The following is a 20,388-nucleotide window of genomic DNA, read 5'->3' as shown; positions in this document are numbered from 1 at the left end:
TTGATCCTCACTCTCCAATGCGTGGCATATGGGGGTCTGGGGGTGGGGGAGGGACCGTATCTTGGGGCTTGGATATAGGAGGAAAAGAAACAGAACTTTAAAAGGACTGGATGTGCAGGGTGGTGAGTGTCGGGGGTTACCGAGAAGGGCCCTGCTATTTTAGTGACTGGTTTCTTTTGGTTGTTGCCCCTTCCTTCCTAGTTGCACTTGATAAGTTGAGTCCGAAGCTTCAGGCAGAAGGAGTAAAGATGTAGGAGAAATGGGATTGGTTGTTAAAGTCTTTGCAACCAGGTAGCCATCCAGGTGGAAGGCATTGCCTCTGAGGCCTGTCATCCAAGGCTTGTCATCAGTTGCTTTGTGTAAGAGTCGCAGCATGGCAAGTAGGTTAAAAGTCGCCTGCAGGCAATGTGGCTGAAATTGAAGTTTCTTAATACAGGATCAGGGTATTATAGTGGTAGAGTTAGGAGGATACCTCATGCTCACCTGGTTAAACACCAAGTTTCATAGGTGAAAGCAACAGGCCTCGAGGGTAAAGTTGCTCCTGAAAGGGCCCAGATAAATGAATACCAGAGGTGGGACTGGAGGGTTCATGATCTTGTGAATGTCAAACATGTGGTTGCCTTTTTAGGCAATTGCATTTTTGTTTACATCAAATATAGTATTTTTATCTTTTAAAACAGAAAACAAACGTTTGCAATATTTAGAAGTTGCTCACCTGTTAAACAGGAATGAAAACCTTGCTTGCCTCATTGCAGGGTTGTTAGGGGATTCAAATCCAATCTGTCAGATATGTGTGAAAATTTGATAGCTGTAGATAACTCTACAATGCACAGGATAGTGACCCCCTACCTCTCCCAGGGAAGAATTATCCAGTCCCAAATTGTAATATTGCCAAGGTTGAGAAATCCTACTCTAAATAAATGGAGAATATAGGTATTATGAAGAATTTTCTTGTCTAAATACATACATATTTCCTTTGGAGGCAGTCCGTCCCTCTCCAGTTAGTGGGACTATAAAACATGCTACTTTGAATACTTACAAATTAGTACGGCTGGCCTTTTCATAATCCAGAACACGGCAGATACTACAAGTGGATAAGTGCCGTATTTACTTTTTTTTCTGTATACAGATGTTATATCTTGATGGATTACTCACTCAAGAAACTCTGAATACTTGCTGTGTACAAGGACCATTGGGTATAACAAGATGATCAAGAGCTCACAATCTAGAAAAGACAGAATTAGTTTCTTAGTATAACTTTAAAAGGCACCTTAGTTTGAAAATTGATACATTTTCAGACAAAGTCTTTCTTTTATTTTTTATGTTTTAGAGATGAGGCCTTGCTATGTTGCCCAGGTTGGTCTTGAACTTCTGGGCTCAAGCAATCCTCCTGCCTTAGCCCTCAGCCTCCCAAAGTGGTAGGATTACAGGGATGAGTCGCCACACCCAGTCAGACAAAATTCTTTTATCTTCTCTGCTATTCCATTTTTCTTACCAGCCACATCAAGACTTTGGCCAAGTTTTGTTGATTCAACTGCTCAGACATATCTAGCATCTGACTTATTTCCTCCCATTTTCTTTTCTTTATCTTTGCAACTTTGGGTACTCAGCACCCCTCACTTAGAATTGCAGTGACCTCTTAACTAGTTTCTTGGCCTACCATCTCTCTGCTCTTGTCTATCCTACACCTTACAGTGCAATCAAACATCTGAGAAGCAGTGATCTTATCACTACCTTTTCAGTGGCCTATTGATTGCAGAAATAGTAATAATCATCACTGTAATAGCTAACATTTATTGCGTGATTTCTTATAATTCAGGTGCTAAGTGTTTTGGAAGTATTGATTTACTCAATACTTGCATCAACTCTATGATAAGGTGCTATGATGATCACCTTTTTACCTATATGTAAATGATTGCATAGAAAGGTTAAGTTGGTTGCTCAAGATTCCAGCTAGGATCCAAGCCCAGCTGTCTGCCTCCAGTTCTGTGCCTTCAACATGCTCCTACATTGCCTCTCCAAACAGAAGGCAAATGCTGCCTGGTGGGTACACTGAACTAATTTGGTCTCAACTCACATTTCCATCATTCTCTTCCATTACTTGTCCATAGACCTGGCATCTTCTCCTCTAGCCAGCCCAGACCACTGTGCCATCTTCCCTGTATAAAGACAAGGCAGTTGAGGTCTAGGGAAAGTCAGTGACATATGCAAGGCACATGGCTAAGAAGTGGTGAATGAAACTGGGATTTAGATCCAAGTCCATCTGCCCATGAAGCCCCTACTCTTTGCCCAAGCCACACATGCTCTTTTTCTAATAAAGCTTCCCGCATGTGGGTTGGACCATTTTAGGAGGGTGAGTCCTCATTATTGGAGGTACAGTATTGTTTTGGAGAATAAAACTCAAACTGTGTTTTTTTCATTATCTCAACATCACCGACAACACAGTAGCACAGAAGACTCCTGTGACCAAATGTCTGAGGATTTCTCCCCAAACACCAAGTAAGCAGTTGTGCAGTGGACATCACCTAGGTGTCCTCCTGTTCAGTGTTGACACTACCTACCTGGAAATAGTGTCAGATCCCATAGGTTGAGGTCCCAGTCCCACAAGATTAACCCCCTCTTCCCTGCCACTTGCAATGCTAGTTGAAAGCCCCAGGTTGTTTTACCTGTGCTTCTGACCAACTGGCTATAAATAGGGGATCCCATGGCCCTCTCCTTGGATTCAATTAATTTACTAGAGAGGCTGACAGAACTCAGGGAAACACTTGCTTGTGTTTACTGGTTTATTATAAAGGATATTACAAAGGATACAGATGCATAAGATGAGGTATGGGGGAAGGGTCTTGGAACTTCCATGCCCTCCTTGGATGCGTCACTCTGCAGGAACCTCTTTGAGTTCAGCTATCCAGAAACTCTCTGAACCCCATCCTCTTGGGCCTTTTATGGAAACTTCATTGGCTAGGTATGACTGAAGCATGGACAACAGTGTTGAAATGTGACTGGACAGAAAGGGTCTGAGCTCATATTAATAGACTGATTGGGGAAAGCCAAGAAGGCCTGTCCAGATTCTTCAGGCCTCTCCATGCAGCATTCCTTCTTCCAGGGTATGGGGCAGGACCCTCCCTGGGATGAAGGTCTTACAACTCTTGGCTCAACTCCTGAGGCCTAAAATGCACCAACATACAAAAGACTATAGCAAGGGCTATGAAAGTTATGAACCAGGAACAGTGGATAGAAACCTATATGTGTGTGTGTGTGTGTGTATTGGATGTACAGTACTGGAGTATGTATGTGGGTATGTGTGTATACTCTATGTCCAATACACACACCCAACACATATGTATACACACATGTGTAAATTATATATTTATATACACACATATATGTATAGGTATATATTTTATATATGTAGCTCATAATATCACAAGTACTGTATTCAGAAAGGAGACCAGAGACCATTTGTTTATATACTTCATTCAGCCTTTATTGAGGATCTGCAGTGGGTCAGATTTCCATCTATGGAAATGGATCTAAGATAGAGTTGCTCCCCTGGAGATTCTCGTGGCTTCGTTTTGAAGTTATGGGCATCGGCTGGACTGATGGTCCTTTAAGGACCCAATTGTGCATAGCATACTTGCTACTGTGTGGTACGAGCTGGTTGTGATGACCCTTTGCTTTGCTTCCCACAGTCAGCATAGAGGTGGCCAACCTAAGGCCAAAGCTATGTGACTTCTTGGGGCTCTTGAACAGGATTTGAAACAAGGATAGAGAAAAAGAAAATTGTGACCATGATTTAAATGATGCTGTAACAAAGTTACTGTTATGTGTTTTTAAAAGACTGAAAGGAGTAGAGGCTCTTAAAAGAGATTTCAATGTAGCAAATTGTATTTTAAAATAAAAATAATAGAATTATATCCTTTATTTAGTAGACACAAATGATTCTGAATCCTGTTCTTGGACAAGTGGGCAATTTTGATGTACAACATTTGATGTACAAAATTTTGATAATTTTTTTTTGTTTTCTATTTTTCTATTAAATCACAAAGTTTTGGACTGGAAAGTTACTTCTAAGCCATGCTGCCCAACACCATCATCTTTTTCCTCTACTTCTCCTTTCTTTGCCTACTCTGTTTCCTTCCTCTCTTATTTCTTCTCCATATTGTAATGATAATAACTTTATTTGATGCTGCAAATTATAAATGCTGTCCTATAAGTTTTCATTTATCCTTCTAAACAGATGTGGAAGATAGGCAAGAACAGGCTTACTTTACAAATGGAAATAAGATTCAGAGTTGTTGAGCGAGCCACATAAGACCTCATAACTAGTAACTAACATGAACAGTCTACTATGATAAACTCAGTACTAAATACACAGCTTGCTTCAAGACAAGAACTACATTCTGTTTCCGGCAGCTAAAGCAAAACTAGACCAGGGCTGCCATGGGTATTGTGGGAAAAGCATGGATTTTGGAGTCAGATAGTCCTGTGTGAGACTTTCAGCTCTGTTCCTCTATCATTCATTCATTCATTTGGGAGATATTCATCAACTGCCTCCCATGTGCTACTGTCTTCACAGACCCTGGGGATAAGTGGTGAAGGAGGAACGTGGTGCTGCTGCTTCAATGAATGAACTACTTGAACATGGATCATATTCATTGATGAGAATAAGCCCGTAGTATATGATGAAATGTCCAGTGGGAAATACTATAAAGTGCTTTAAAGAAAATGCTATAAAGAAAATAAAGCAAGATAAAGGGATAGAGAGATGGCATGGCAGGGTAGCCAGGGGTGATGTGATGTGTTTCAGATAAGGGAGTCCAGAAAGGCTCCCTGTGGAGGTAACATTTGGCCAATTTGAATAATGCAAATATCTGGAGGAGAAATGAATCTGAGAGTGTTTCTCAAAGTTCAAGCAGATTGGAATCACTTGAGAAAGCTTTACAAACAATACCAAGCCCTACCTTAGGGATTCAGGTTTAACTGGTCTATGGTGAGGCTTGGGTGGTCCTTTTGATAGGCTCCCCTTCACATAGGGGTTAATTATTTTGTCCTCTCTACTTCTGTGTATGTTTGAAATCTTTCATAATAAACCATTTTTTACACACGTGTGTGTGTATTATGAATGTGTGTGTGTGTATATATACACACACATATCTATATATAAGCTTATCAGGAGATTCACATGAGCATGCTGGCTTTTAAGCCACTGAGATAGAGGGAACACTGGATGCTAGTCCCTCAGCTAGGCTGAGCTTGCCTCGTTTTCCAGGAGGAGCCAGGAGGCCCACAGGACTGCAGTGGATATGAGATTAAAGAGTAGCCAGGGGCCAGGCCCCACTTACTGGCCAGGTGATATTAATCAGTTACTTTTTCATTTTGAAATCTCAGTTTCCTCATTTGCAAAGCCTGGATAATACTTACCTTTCAGGGTTGTTGAGAGGATTGAACGAAATGATACATGGCAGAATGGTTCTCAAACTGAGTGTGTGTTAGAATCTCAAACTTGAGCATGCATTGAGTGTGCATTTAGATATATATGTGTACACACACACATATATATGTGTGTGTATATACACACAAGCATGTATTGAGTGTGCATGAGAATATATATACACACATATATACACACACATATGTGTATATACACACACAAGCATGTGTGTATATACTATGTATTCTATATAGAATATATATATTCTATGTATTCTATATAGACTATATTCTATACATTCTATATAGAATATATATATTGTAAATATTTCATACAATCATCTCAACAACTCTGAAAGGTAAGTATTATCCTGGTTTTGCAAATGAGGAAACTGAGATATGCACACACATATATGTGTATATATATGTGGAAAATACAGTCTGTGTATATATATACACACATATATATGAATATATACACATGTATATATGTGTGTGTGTATATATATTCTAATCACACTCATCAATGAATGTAACCCACATTCTTATCAATGAATATGTTCTATGTTCATGTATGTGTGTGTATAGATAGATACTCTTCTATTATATTTCTAACCAGCTGCTGAGTGATGCTGAGGCTACTGGTCCAGGAACCACACCTGGAGAACCACTGGTGGATGGGGAGCATCTAGCATGGTGCTGAGGCAGTTCTGACATTGAGAGCTAAAGTCAGAGGCAGTAGAATACCCTAGAGATGAGATGCAATGGAAATTGAAAGGTGAAAGTGAGACCAAAAAATGTCTTAAAACAAAAGCAACATCCATCTTAGGACTCCCTCTCCCTGATGTTTAAGTGAGTGGCTACTCGGGAGTAAATGTGGTGCCCTGAGCAGTGCTGAGAAGTTCTCCTGGGAGAAGGGTCATGGATCACTTAGAAAAGCTCTTCCAGTGATCTGCAGGCAGGTCTTGCAGGAACTCTGGGCTTCGTTACTATGCCATTAACCACTGCAGCATGCCCGTAGAGGGTGAAACCAGCGCTCAGAGGCTCACAGCTTCAATTTAGAAAAAATAAATGTTGGACTGAAAAACTCTGGCTGATGGCTTGACTTATTAAGTTTTTAAATCTAAATGCCTGGCACTGTGAGAAGGGACAGCCTAAATTGCGTTTTTGTCCTTGAATAGGGCTTCTAATCAAAGAGTTTGGTGAGGAGCAGACAGTACTTTCCCAGGGACTGCTCTTTCCTGTGCTCTTGACCTACTAAAATACTCAAAAGGCCAGCAAGATGGGAAAAACTGCAGGCTGGGCTGAGAGAAAGTTTGGCCTTTAGAGAGAAACACAGATTCAAGTCACAGGAGAACAGATGTCACTCTATAGATGTGAAATCCCTACTTCTGTTTCCCCAGTTAGCATCGTGAACCACTTTACTTCAGGGTTGTAAAGCTGTTCTGCTCCTTTCTCTCACCCTTCTGATTACCAGCGTGATTGATAGGATAATTCTTGAGCCCTGGTCACTTAGGGAGCTGAAACTTAATTGTGGGCAGGGCCACCATGTCTCCAGGACAACCATCTGTGGCATTCTACTTCCCACCATAGACCAAGGCCAGCTCCTTCATTTCTGTCTCCCTTGAGTGTGCAACTGGATGGATAAGTTAGAGCCTCAGGTTTTCCCTCTCCTTGCTTTTCTCTCTTAGGATAAGTCTGTGGGTATGAGGCCATACGAGAATGCTGGTCTCAAGGTTCAGATTTGGTGGAAGAAGGGGAGAGCAAGGAGTAAGATGCCTCCCTTCTGTCTCCAGATATAAGCCAAGCTTTATGCTCTCACTCTGTCTTTCACCACATTGCTGTATGACAATTACACAGGTGGCTATTAATGAAACAAAACACCAATGTTTCATTCAGCCTTGGGAATCCCTTGAGAAGAGAGGTGACTTGTAGGGAAGGGTATAGGCATTCAGAATGCTTGGACATAATACCATACCAACATCTGGAGTGAACCAGCGGGTGAATCGGGGGCAGTGCTGAATGGAGGTTCTTGTCTCTATAAATGTGCCTTTTCTGGACATTTTGCAGAACATCTTTAAGCCTCAGTTTTCCTGTCTGAAAAGTGGGTTTACTGATGGTCCATACCTCGTATCATTATTTGGATTAAGTGGGATAATCCATGTAAAAGCACTTGGATCTGTGCCTGCTATTCAGTATATACTCAGTAAATATCAGCTATCAGTATTTTACCCAGCTGTGTGCAACCCTTAGGGATTAGACCTATCACGTTTTCTTAGAGAGGTCTTACATGTTTAATCAGATTTAGCCAACTGTCTGTCTTTGTAACAGAGTCTTGGCACATACTTCCCAGCAGCAGCTGCAGCTTTGACTTCTGCCATTAGAACTGCTTTACTTTGATGAAAAATGCTTACTTTTCATACCATCTGAGTCTATTACTTGCCCCAAAGTGGATGGACTTGGACAGCTTTTAGATAAATAGATTGGGGTGGGGGAGGTTTCCTGTCCCTCTGAGGATTGGAAATGAGCTCTTCCGTGACAGGCAAAGAGAACTCAATGCACGCTCACGAGTGCATTCACAGGATTTGAGAACAGGTGATTTATCAAGACCGCCTTGTAGTTAGTGGTGTAAATTCAGATAAACACCATAAATTGGAGGGAATGAGTGGTGCCTTTCTCCAGGCCTGGTTGGGTGATGGGACATCTATAGGGGATTACTCCTGTGTGGGGCTTGCAAAAGTCATTTGGAAACATTATGACATTTTGACACATCTCATATGTGAATGCATAGTATCTCTTTCAGAGTTTATTCTGCTTGGGACAAATAAGTGTACTATTGACAATAATATTTCTCAGAATACTTTAACCCTATAAATATAATTGAGAATAAATTGCACAGCTGTTTTTTTTCCATGCATTTGAATCATCATTGCTAAGACATATACCAGTTTAATGTTTAGACAAGTTAGCCAGAGTAATAGCATCTCAAAAACTAGTGATAACAGTAACAGATTTCCTGACCATGCGTTCCCCTGTCTCCAGCCTCCATTTCTTCACTTATGAATTGGAGCTAACGATGCTTACATCACAGGATTATTACAAGTATTCATGATTAAGCACAGCCTGGCTTAGAGCAGGTGCACTATAGATATTGGTTTTCCTGACAATATACATTACAGTTCTCAATCCTAGTTCTTTAATCTGGAAAAAAGAGATCATCATACCTATCTTATTAATGAAATAATAACCTACCTTATTAATGGGAATGATATCTAATATATACTAAGTACTTATTATGTGCACCACATAATAGAACTTTAGATGGATTATCTAGTTTAATCCTCATAATCATTCCATGAAGTAGAAACTTATTAGACCCATTTTGCAGGTTAGTAGTGGAGAGTTTAGACTCTACCCAGACGGTGAATCTGAGCCCATGTTATAACCACCACACTGTCTTTTCTGACTAGCTTTTCTGATTTATGAGACAACACTTTGGAATAGTGTATGGAAAAACTTGGCAAAGTACCTCATCTGTTGAAAGTGATGATATTCATCCTTTCCCTATACCTACCTTTCTCCTGGTTCTTTCCTGAACCCCTCAGAAGCAGCATCTAAAAAAAATACTTCTTCTGGCCCTTTGGAGGCCTGTTGGGCAAACACACCAGGCTTAGGGACTCAGGGGAACATCTCAGTGGGAGGTCCATTCTGGGTGGCCTGGAGCAGGAGTACTGGCTTAGGGAAGGAATGGGTTCTCATCCAGGCTTTGCCACCAACAGCGTCATCAGCTGACTCTTGGCACGTCACTCATATTACACAGTTGAGCTAAGACCCCTTCCTGCTCTAAGATCCTGTGTGATGGGTCTTCTTTATCTTTATCATTACTTTGTGGTCTGGAACAATGATTTGGGGATGACATGCAGAGAAAATACAGCTAAATAAGGAGACATTGTAGGGAATAGGAGGGGCCAGTGTGCAAAGACACCACCATTTCTTTCTGTCTGTCCTGTTACTAGCTGTAGGACTTAGGCAAGTAAGTTGGCCTCTCTAAGCATCATTTCCTTCTGTAAAGACAGAGATAACACCAACTTCCCTGTCTACATCACAGGGCTATCTTAGCTGTTACACGAGAGAATGAATATAAAACTTTGGAAAGTGGACCATGCTTAGAAAAACAATTACTAGTATTATTGAAAGACTGTATAGCAGGTCAAAGGGATTAGAAAACTCCTTCAAATACAAGATACATGACTTTTGCAGTATTGCTAATAAATCACCAAGGGAAACAGAATCCAATCTGCAGTCAAGTAGAAGCCTCTGCTTGATTTCTTCTTGGGATCAAGATGTAGTGAATACCAGCAGGTATTCACTCTGTCTACTGTAGCAGGTATATATAAAAATATATAGACCTACTGGCATTATATAGAAACATATATATCTGCTGATATTATATATAAATACATATAAATATGTGTAACATATATTCTATATATAATGTATTTATATAGAATAGTATATATTAGATATACATTTATATATATTTTCTGAGTTACTAATTCACAGGAGACAGTAATTTTATAACATGGCATGTAGGGTTTTGTATGCCTTTGTGTAAAACTAAATGTTGTACCTCAATTTAATATCCATTAAAGTGTCCATTATCTCTTCCTTTCCTTGACAGTGCATTTTAGCAACATTTATGTACTTCTGTACTGTTTTAATGAATTTATGTGTAATTATATTTCTCATAAATATTCATAAGTCTTATCAGCACTATTCTGTCAGCCTACTTTTTTACCTTGATGTCAAATTTTTAAAAATAAATCTGGACTTGGTAAGGAGAGACTTGTGTTCAAATGGGTTATTTCAAGGAGTTAGGGAAATAAGTATTACAGTAGGAAGAGTGCTTTGCCGATAAGCTCTGCAGGCATCTTGGGGGTTGCAGAGCTGTTCTTTTATAACCACGAGCAAAGAACGTTAGAAAGAACCGTATGCGGGGATGTGGGATGAAAGGATGGTGTGATCGGATAGCAGATCAGCGAATACTTTGCCCTAAGCCCAGCCTGTTTTCAGGAGGGACTGTATGCTGGCTCTGGTTTAGGATAGGCCAAAGTTCAGGGGCCTAGAGGAAGGAGAAAAGTTCAGCCAGTTGGGTTAACAAGCATTTTGTTCTGGTTGATCAGTGGGGGTGGGCAGCTCAGCTAATCATTTATAAGACGAAGAAAGGGAAATTTGGAGGGTCTGTGTCTGGCCTTGTTGTAGGTAAATGGGGGCATCCAAGAGTCTTATCTAAGTCATACAGGGAAGGGTAGTGGATCTCTGCGGTAAACTTTATGAAACACAAAAGGTGGGGGATTTCTTAACCTTCACTGTAATCTAGGATGGCAGGGTTCAAATAAAATTCGGCATTGCTGATAAGGACCACTATGTCAATTAGGATTGTTTTTAGCTATAAGTAATAGAAAATTGGACAATCAATGACAAACAGAGGCACGTTTATCTTACCTAATAAATAGGTGAGAGTTCTACCTATTGGTAGAGTTGCTGTCATTGGTTTAGCAATCAGTGATGCCAGCAACCCTCTGAGTCTTTCTACTCGATTTCTCATGTTGATTGCCTCTTGGTCATAGGATAGTTGCGGCAGCTCCCACCATCATGTCCACATTTAAAACAGGGAGAAGTCACATGGCTACCTCTCCCTGCAGAGGAGGCCAGGGAAGTTGTTGGCTGTTTACATTGCCACAGGGGTTCTCTTAATAAAGAGAAGGAGTGTTTACCACATCAAGTCTTACGTTTCTTCTGGCAGTTGTATTCTGTACATGATACTGGCTAATTCTCTACTACCAACATAACCCTTTTACTATTTGAATTGTAGGAAACTAAATGTCTTATAACTGTAGCATTAGAAAAGTATCCAGTATATTTTAGTCTAGATAAGGAAATTGAGCCACTGTTAGAGGTGGTTTTCTGGAGGAGCTTCAGGAAAAGCCAAGAATCTCTTGAGTAAACTTCTTTGGAGTCATTTATTCAAATGTTAGTAAGTTTGGAAAAATAAAGCCGATGTTGCAAAGGATTTATATCTCTAATTTTAAAGAGATCTTACACATCAGATCTTATTATACTAGCAATAAAAGCTTTGCCAAATACGTTTTGCTTTTTCATATCAAATTGTTTGTATAATCAACGGCACCCAATGCTGGTGAGATGCTCCTTTGGAACTGGTGAGAGTACACACTTGGTACACATATTCTGCAAGGTTTGTAAAAAGAGACCTAAAATGTTTATCTACTTAACCTAAAATTTATCCCTAAGAAAACATTTGTAGTAAAAAAAAAAAAAAAAAAAAAAAAAAAAAAAGAATTATGGACCAAGTATTCTACACAAACATGAATATTCTGGACATTTTTTTTCATAAAAATATTTGGAAACAAATATTTTTTGGAGAATAATTGAGTTAGGTATGGAGTCTTCATAACCTCAGTATAATATTTAGTTAAAAATAGGAGTACAAACTATTTATACCATATGATTCCCATTTGATAACTTACAGATTATTTACTTAAAGGAAATATGTCAAATATTATCAGTAGATATTTTTGGATTATGGGGTTACATGTCACTTTTAAAAAATTCTTTTTGTCATTTTTATAATCTTTTTAATTATAAAAACTCTGTTTTTTAAAATATGAAGTAAAAATGAGTGTGGTTGCTAAGATCCTTTTTAAAAAGACATAATGGGTGAGAAAATGCTTTGATTGGAGAATGCGGACCAGGCTGTCCAGCACTTGAACATTGTATTAATGAAGTAGGAAAGGTGTTGCCGTGTTATTGAGCATTTGGTTCCTCTGGAGCTCTGGCATTGCTCAGTCCTGCCTCAAAGGGAATGTTTAAAGGAAGTTGTCACAATAGTTCATTCTTCTGTATTCACACAAATCATGGTTGTTCTATTTTTCTCTTCCTCGAGAACTTTCTGTTCTTTTTTTCTGTGCCATATAACAGGATGGAAGTCACTAAGGGTTGTAACTACATTTAGGAGAAGAAGGGAACCAGTTTAAGGGAACAGTGTGTCTTAATTTATGCAGATGTCCAATGCTAACTTATTTAAAGGTTGAGGAGGTCATTATCTTAACACATAAGAATTATTTTTGCTTAGAATGTGTAGAAACAAGGCCTCAGTATTCTTGAATAATTGCTGGTTGTCTCCCTTCTAAAGCCTATTGATGAAAACAAGTGTGTATAAGTGTAAATGTGTGGGTATATATAAATCCTTACTAAGTTCTCTTGTGTGTGTGTGAGAGGAGAGGGCAAGAGAGATAAGATGTTTATCTTCCTGACATTTCTCATTGGACCCTGAGGTCTGCCCTTCTGCTGGGGCATCCATGGCATGACACATAAGGGGTTCAGATAGACTAGTTTGATATTTGCTGGTTGGAAATTCTTGGTATAAAATCACATGCTTTTAGAGCTGGAAGATTCTTATGGATTCCATTTCAATTTTACGTTCATTTTTTGCCAGGTACTTTCACATACATCTAAGATTCCTAAACCGGGATGTATTTATCCCTAGGTTATACCACCCAACCCAGATGACCCTTAAAGCTTCAGTATCTCTAGAAAGATTCAGCATGTTTATTCCTTGACTTCCCCTTAGTCCATGGCACAGCGTTTAAGGAGAGGGCTTCATTTGTGCATGATTAACCAGTAACACGGCCTTAGCACATGGATGCGAGAGTTCATCCAAAAGTTCATGTTTGTTCATTTGTTTATTTGCCTTTGTGTTGAAATTAATCTAACAGCCATTGCTTTAATTTTAATAATAGAGCCTTTAGGCAGAGCTGAGGGTCAGGAATTGTAAGTTGCCCCTGTACAGAGAGTGAAATGTGTGCTGGGGCAACTCTAGGCCAGGACCCTCATGGACAAGCACATGGCTTACCAAGAAAACAAGGAACTCTCTTATAATTTAGAATCTAGAAAGGTCTTTTTCCAGATAAAAGGAACTTACATGATTTGAAGCAGATTTCTTTTGTTTTTCATTTTCAGTCTTTTATGCAGAATCAAAAAGAAGCAGTTGTTGAAAGATTCTGTCTTGGAATTGATAAAACAATGTGTTGGGTTTCACTATGCCACATGGCTATTTAAATTTAACCTCTCCCGAGAACTGTAGCTGCCTATGTGACACCCTTACTTGGATGCTTAATAAACATCTTAACCTCAACTTGTTCAAAAGAGAACTCTTAATTACGCCCAAAGCCCACCAATCACCTCTTCTCCAAGTTTTTTCTATCTTAGAAGATGGCATTCCCATCTGCCCAACTTGGGTTATAAAAGTTATCCTCGATTCTTTGCTTTCCCTTTCCCCGAGATCTATCAACAATTCCTTTTTACTTTACCTCCAAAATGTATCCTTAAATCACTGACTCCTCGCCATCACTGTTGTTACCTCCCTGTTCAAATCACCATCATCTCTTATCTGAACTATTGCACTGGTCTTCTCACCCATCTCCTTGTTCTCTTATGATCTATTTTCTACCAAGCAGCAAGAATCACCTTTAAAAAATTAATTTGATTGGGTCATTCTTAAACTGAATTCTGAATCAGATCTGGTCATCCCTCTGTTTAAAGCCATCCATTAGTTTTCCATAGCAATGAGAATAAAATCTTTACCTCTTACCCTGGTTTCCAAAGTCCTTGGGGTCCAGCCCTGACAACCTCTGTAAACTCAGCTTCTGCCACTCTCTCTTTTATCCAGAGTTCTCCAGACCCCAGGTTGTTTAAAGATGCCAACCCATCAATCTGAGGACCTTCCTTCTACCAGGAACGGGCTTTTCCTATCTTCCTATGGCTGGCTTCTTCTAGCATTTGGAACAAGATGCTCTGATAAATGTTAACTCTCATAGAGGCCTTTCCTGATCACCTGATTACATAGATGTCCTCCCCATCCCTGCCCTTGCAAGACACCATTTATCACACAATTCTTCTTACCCTATTTAAATTACCTGGATGGCACTTATAGCTATCTCTAGCACTGCTGCCTACCTGAATTTAAGATCCCTGAGGGTAGGGCCTGCACCTGCTTTTTTACCATTGTGTCACCAAGACCACAGAGGAGGTCAGTGTTTGGCGTGGCATGAACTCCATCATCAGCTGCTTTTCATATGATGTGGAATCCAGCTTTCTCTCAACTTGGGAACCAATAGACATTTCTACCTGTTTTTATAGAAGACTGGACTTTATGAATATAAAGTCTTTGGTGTTCTGGAGGACTGCTCACCAACTCTACTGGCAGACGTCTACATGGACTTAGACTACAGAAAACAATGGGACCAGTACGTTAAAGGTGAGTGATGCTTGCTTTTTTTTTTTTTTTTTTTTTTTTTGAGACACAGTTTCACTCTTGTAGCCCAGGGTGAAGTGCAGTGGTGTAATCTCAGCCCACTGCAACCTCCCCTTCCTGGGTTCAAGCAATTCTCCTGCCTCAGCCTCCCGAGTAGCTGGGATTACAGGCATGTGCCACCACACCCAGCTAATTGTTGTATCTTTGGTAGAGACAGGGTTTCTCCACGTTGGTCAGGCTGGCCTTGAACTCCTGACCTCAGGGGATCTGCCTGTCTCGGCCTCCCAAAGAGCTAGGATTACAGACATGAGCCACTGCACCCAGCACTTTTTTTTTTTTTTTTCCAAATCATTAGAACGTAGATCTATTCTGACCAGGTGCAGTGACTCATGCTTGTAATCCCAGCACTTGGGGAGGCTGAGGCGGGCAGATAACTTGAGGCCAGGAGTTTGAGACCAGCCTGGCCAGCATGGTGAAATCCTGTCTCTACTAAAAATACAAAACCTAGCTGGGCATGGTGGCGCATGCCTGTAGTCCCAGCTACTCAAGAGGCTGAGGCACTAAGAATTGCTTGAACCCAAGAGGCAGAGGTCGCAGTGAGCCAAGACTGCACTTCAGCATGGGCAACAGAGGGAGACCCTGTCTCAAAAAAAAAAAAAAAAAGGTATAATCTCTTTTTATTTATTCTTGCCAGTAGAAAAAAAATAAAGTTAACTTCTACTACATAGTGCTTCCTATTAAATTTTGAAACAAAAGCATTTTAAATGTGGGACTGAAATGCACTTTTGCTATTGCTAGGACTTGCTCCTTACATAGTCTTAGACCCTCCCCACAGTTTGCTCTTGAGGCTCCTTTGCTGTCACTTTTAAGTTGTGTGATCCTCGCATGTGTCTACGTTGTCATGAAAGGGGAGGAGGTGCGATCCAAGTTTTGGTTTGAGAGTTGAATCAAAATTTTCCAAACAGAGAAGAATACATGTATGTGAGGAGGTGAGAGAGTGATGGGATGACTGGTGAAGGGCATTCTAGGCCCAGGGATCAGCATTAGTAAAGTCAGGAAAGCATGAAGCAATATGTTCAACAGCCGCCAGCAGTTTGGTGGTGTTGGGTTGGTTGGAGTAAGAGAACCTATCCTAGGTCTTCAACTACTGTTAGTACTAGTTCTACTACTACTATTGCTAGTACTGTTGTACTAGTAGAATTAGCTAATAGAACTAGTACTAGTAGTAGTCGAAGAGCTAGGGTAGGTTCTTCTACTACTAGGTGAACTAGGGCAGCTGTTGGGTCCAGATCCTCCAGGGCCTAGCATGGTGACCAGTCTATGGGTCTTAGACTTTTCCCTGTAAGTGTTGCGTTATGAAAGACATCACACAGGGAATTCTCCTGCCACTTAGAGCTGGAGTAGCCTCTGCCAACCCGGTCATAGTGGAATGGAACTATGGAACTAGCCAAAGGCACATAAAGCCTTTAGTCAAGACTCTTGGCGGCAAGTAACAGAAAGCCAACTAAAGACAGCGTAAGAAGAGAAAAATGAGTTTATTAGTTCATGGCACTGAAAAAAAGTCCAGGTGTTTCTAACTTTGAGGACAGCTGCAACAGGGAACTTAAATAATTTCATCAGGATCGTTTCTTTCTCTATCTCTAGACTCTGTTTTCTTCTGTGTTGACCTAATTCCTAGGCAGATTCTTATGTCATGGCCAAGATGTCCGCCAGAAAATCCAGGTTTATATTCTAACCATACAAATAACCCCAGAGGAAACAGAATTCTACTTTTCTAGGGATGGCAGCCAGATGCCAGGATTGGCTCTTGTCAGCTCAGCTTGGAGTTTGTGCTTATTTTCTGTGGACATTCATCATGGTTTTCGGCAACTTAGCGTTCTCAAATACCCTTCCTATTTAGGGGGCAGTGGGATGCTTACCTATCCAAGGGAACAGCCAGACACTGTCTGTCCAGGCCTCCCTTGCAGCCAAGATACAGTCATGTGACATAGACTCTGCCAATAAGACCCACATGTGGCTTCAATTTGGAAAAGAGACACGCGAGGAAGCAGGCAGCATGGAAGATCCATTTTTCAGTGACCAGTGAAGGCATCTGAGTTTAGGGCAAACAACTGCTGAGACTCTGATGTTTGCTCCCCAACATCAACAGCTTTTACTCTGGGTTCTGATCCAGTGGAAGCAGCAGTTAGGCTTTGCTGGAACAGTGCTGAGGTTGGGAATCTCACTCTGGTCCATCCAAGAGCTTTACTAAATCACTTTTTGCTCTCAACTTGCTAGAGTGACTAACTACGACTCTGGACAGATCTGCCATCCCTGAATTAGTCACCATGGCCATGTCTTGCTCATTTTCCCAGCCCTGAAATTACTGCAGAGTCAGTCTTGCTGAAACCATGCAGCTGAGAAGTAGGGGAAGGGTGATGCCCTGAAGGAAAATTGAGATGTTCAAGGCGGGATTAATGCTGAGCATGTAAAAGCAACAGAGGTCCACTTCTCCCTTTCCTTTAAGGACTCTCATCAGCCTCCTGTGACCATAATGGGCTGGCACGCTCCTTAATCTGCAGTGTGCTTCTAATAGATTTTTTTTCAAAAGCTAAATTTTCCCTCCTTAGCATCTCCTCCAAGGACTTTGGGCTCCTTCTGTAACTGGAGGTGGAAAGAAGTTTACTGCACAGCACAGCCTGGGGACAGAGGGTGTGCATGCCATTAAATTTCTTTGCTATCTCACTCCAAGAGTTGGCTGCTGTTTGCACATAATAGTAAGATGAAAGGATTATTAGGGAAATTCGGTCACCCTAGCTGTGGCATAGTGCAAAGAAACATGGGAGAGAAGAAAGAAACTTGGGGTAAGCCACAGTTGTGCTGATCTCTAACTATTTAAGAAGGACGTTGCTCATTCTGGAACCTTCATTTCCGACCTATGAATGTGTTAGACTGGGTGACTCAGTTCCAGGTTAGCTGTAACGGGTCAAGGAATCCTAAAGGGTAAGAATTAAAGGGCTCAGAAGCAAAACTATTGGTACTCTAGTGACATCTGGTGGTTATCCTGAATTTTAAACCTCTGACTATTTTTTTGATGTCTGATTTTATTTCATTGCATTCTATCAAGAATATTATTTATGCTATAGAATGGACAAGATTTGTTGGCTTCTTAGGCAATAAGTTTTCAGTGCAAATTAATCGGTTTGACTTATTTCTAGAATTTTATACCTTATGAGTTAGTGGTTTATCATACCCTAAGAGGTTATCTTTTTTTTTTTTTTTTTCTTGAGACATGGTGTCATTCTGTCACCCAGGCTGGAGTGCAGTGGTGCAGTCACGGCTTGGCTCACTGCAACTTTGACCTCCTAGGCTTGGATGATCCTCCTACCTCAGCCTCTAGAGTAGCTGGGACTACAGACATGCACCACCATGCCTGGCTGATTTTTTTGCTTTTTTTTTTTGTTTTAGAGAGAGATGGGGTTTCACCATATTGCCCAGGCTGGTCTTGAACTCCTGGACTTAAGCAATCCACTTACCTTGGCCTCAAAAAGTGCTGGGATTACAGGCATGAGCCACTGTGCTTGGCCTAAGAGGTCATCTTATTAGTTGTAGCTAAAACGGCTTCCAGATGCATTAACTTCTTTTGCTCTCCTTTAGCACTCTATGAACAAGAATGCAATGGACAGACTGTGGTCTACTGGGAAGTGAAGTACCCTTTTCCCATGTCCAACAGAGACGTATCCTTTCCACAAGGTACTCATTCCCTGGCCTTCTAAGTGTTTCTGTGTCTATTGCAGTCTATTGCAGAGAGGTAGAGCTGGTTTCTCAGCAGGCACAGATAATATTGTCTCTGATTCTTGCAGCAGCATCTGCTAATGTTGCTTCTTGTGTGGTGTTTGGAGAGCTCAGAGTGTGATTTCTGGGCCCGACCACATGGAGTGTCTGTAATTATGGTCACTGGAGAGCAGCTCTTACTTTCCTAAGAAGTTTCCTAGGCCTTGAAATTGTCAGGCCACAAAATTGGGGACCTGGAAGGAACTTTTTAGAAAGAGTGCTTGATACAGCTCCCTCAGTCTACAGGGAAAAAAAGGGCTCCCAGGGGCACATAGGTGGTTAGTGGCAGAGTGGGTGCTGGAACTCAGGCCCCTGCATTTCCAGCTCTCTCCGCCTCCCCCATCTCAGTAGACCCCACAGCAATCCCTCCTTGATTGCTGGCTCTAGACACTGACTGTAAGCTTCTTCCTCTCAATGTCCTTGTTTATGAAATGAAGCAGTTGGATGAAATGTAGGGAGGCTTGGCTGGCACTGTAAGGTTTTGAGAAGCCCCCTTAGGACTAAGCTGGGGGGCTAGGATGGAATTTTGGAAGTGGGTAGGATGGAGGTAGGATGACTCCTAGGTAAGATTTTGTCTCCTTCACCATCCTCTTCAATCCCAGCAGCAAGGTGTTTTACAGATTCAATTTCCATATAAGATCCTTTTAGCAAAGGGTCTCGTGGAGTTAAAAAAAAAAGTTTGGAAGCCGCTGAATTAGATAAACTGCCAACCCTTCAAAGGTGTTCTGCCAAATTTGAATCACTATATCAAGGTAATTCTTCCTCCGTGGAGTATCAGATGATATCTATCACATGAGCTGAGAAAGTTGGGGGAGAGAGTGGAACAATATTTGCTAAAAGGAAAAACTAAAAGGTGTAGGAGAAAGGAACCCAGAGACAAATCAACATCTTCTCTTTCCTGAAACATTTAAGAACTTTACTCACCAGTACATAAGAGCATGGAGAGAGAGACTGTCCAGTGTGAGGGTGGGGCAACAGGGGGCGCTGTCAAGACACTGAGGTGGGGCTGAACGCGGTGACTCACGCCTGTAATCCCAACATTTTGGGAGTCCAAAGTGGGCAGATCACTTGATGTCAGAGTTCGAGATCAGCCTGGCCAACATGGAGAAACCCCGTCTCTATTAAAAATACAAAAAAAAAAAAAAATTAGCTGGATGTGGTGGGCGCCTGCAATCCTAGCTATTCCGGAGGCTGAGGTGGGAGGATCACTTGAACCCAGGAGGTGGAGGTTGCAGTGAACCAAGATCGCAACACCCCACTCCGGTCTGGGTGAGACTCTATCTCAAAAAAAAAAAAGGACACTGGGGTGGGTGGGGGCTGAAACAGCTGCTGTGTTATAGTAAGTGTCATTGTGTTGTGCGTAGTGACTTTTTGATTCTTTTAGGTTTTTGATTCCTTTGAGTGTGAAACCCAAAATTCTGTTGTATGAAAGTGTAACTAACAAACTAAATATCTGAGCCTCATCCAGCTATGAAATTCTAAGTAGGTTTTGGAGCCAGATCTGGGATAAAAATTCAGGTTTCATCACTTCGGCTGGAATGTGGGATTTTTGGCAAGGTTCTTTTCCTCTCCGAGCCTCACTTTTGTCATCTGTAGTATGGGGATACTCATACAAACTCACAGGGTCTTTGTACGGATCGAAATTTAAGCTGTATGTCAAGTGCATGATGTTACATGATAAGGGCTCGGTAAGTAGTGATTCCTGTGGCGTCATAGACTTTCATTATCCTCCCTAGAATAGTGCCGTAAACTTAAGGGTTCTTCTGTCAAGGCTGATGGACATGAAATGGCTTTGTTATTCTTGGTGAACT

At 41.0% G+C, this 20,388-nt stretch overlaps 1 protein-coding gene across 23 annotated transcripts in view; it reads left to right on the top strand.

Moving 5' to 3' along the window:
- Positions 1–20,388, top strand: part of PCT (phosphatidylcholine transfer protein) — a 304,249-nt gene that overhangs the window by 191,151 nt on the left and 92,710 nt on the right. For 20 of the 23 annotated variants that reach the window (XM_071082930.1, XM_071082917.1, XM_071082924.1 and 17 more), the window contains 2 exons: positions 14,650–14,767; positions 18,401–18,480. In XM_071082930.1, coding sequence (XP_070939031.1) covers positions 14,650–14,767; positions 18,401–18,480 — 198 coding nt within the window. Of the gene's footprint in view, positions 1–28; positions 123–14,649; positions 14,768–18,400; positions 18,481–20,388 lie in introns of those variants that run through there. The other 3 variants (XM_071082915.1, XM_071082933.1, XM_071082922.1) reach the window with 2 other exon arrangements.

This window comes from Macaca nemestrina, chromosome 17 (genome assembly GCF_043159975.1).
Source record: "Macaca nemestrina isolate mMacNem1 chromosome 17, mMacNem.hap1, whole genome shotgun sequence".
In the NCBI taxonomy this organism is placed as follows: Eukaryota; Metazoa; Chordata; class Mammalia; order Primates; family Cercopithecidae; genus Macaca; species Macaca nemestrina.
This window is presented reverse-complemented; position numbering and strand designations above follow the sequence as displayed.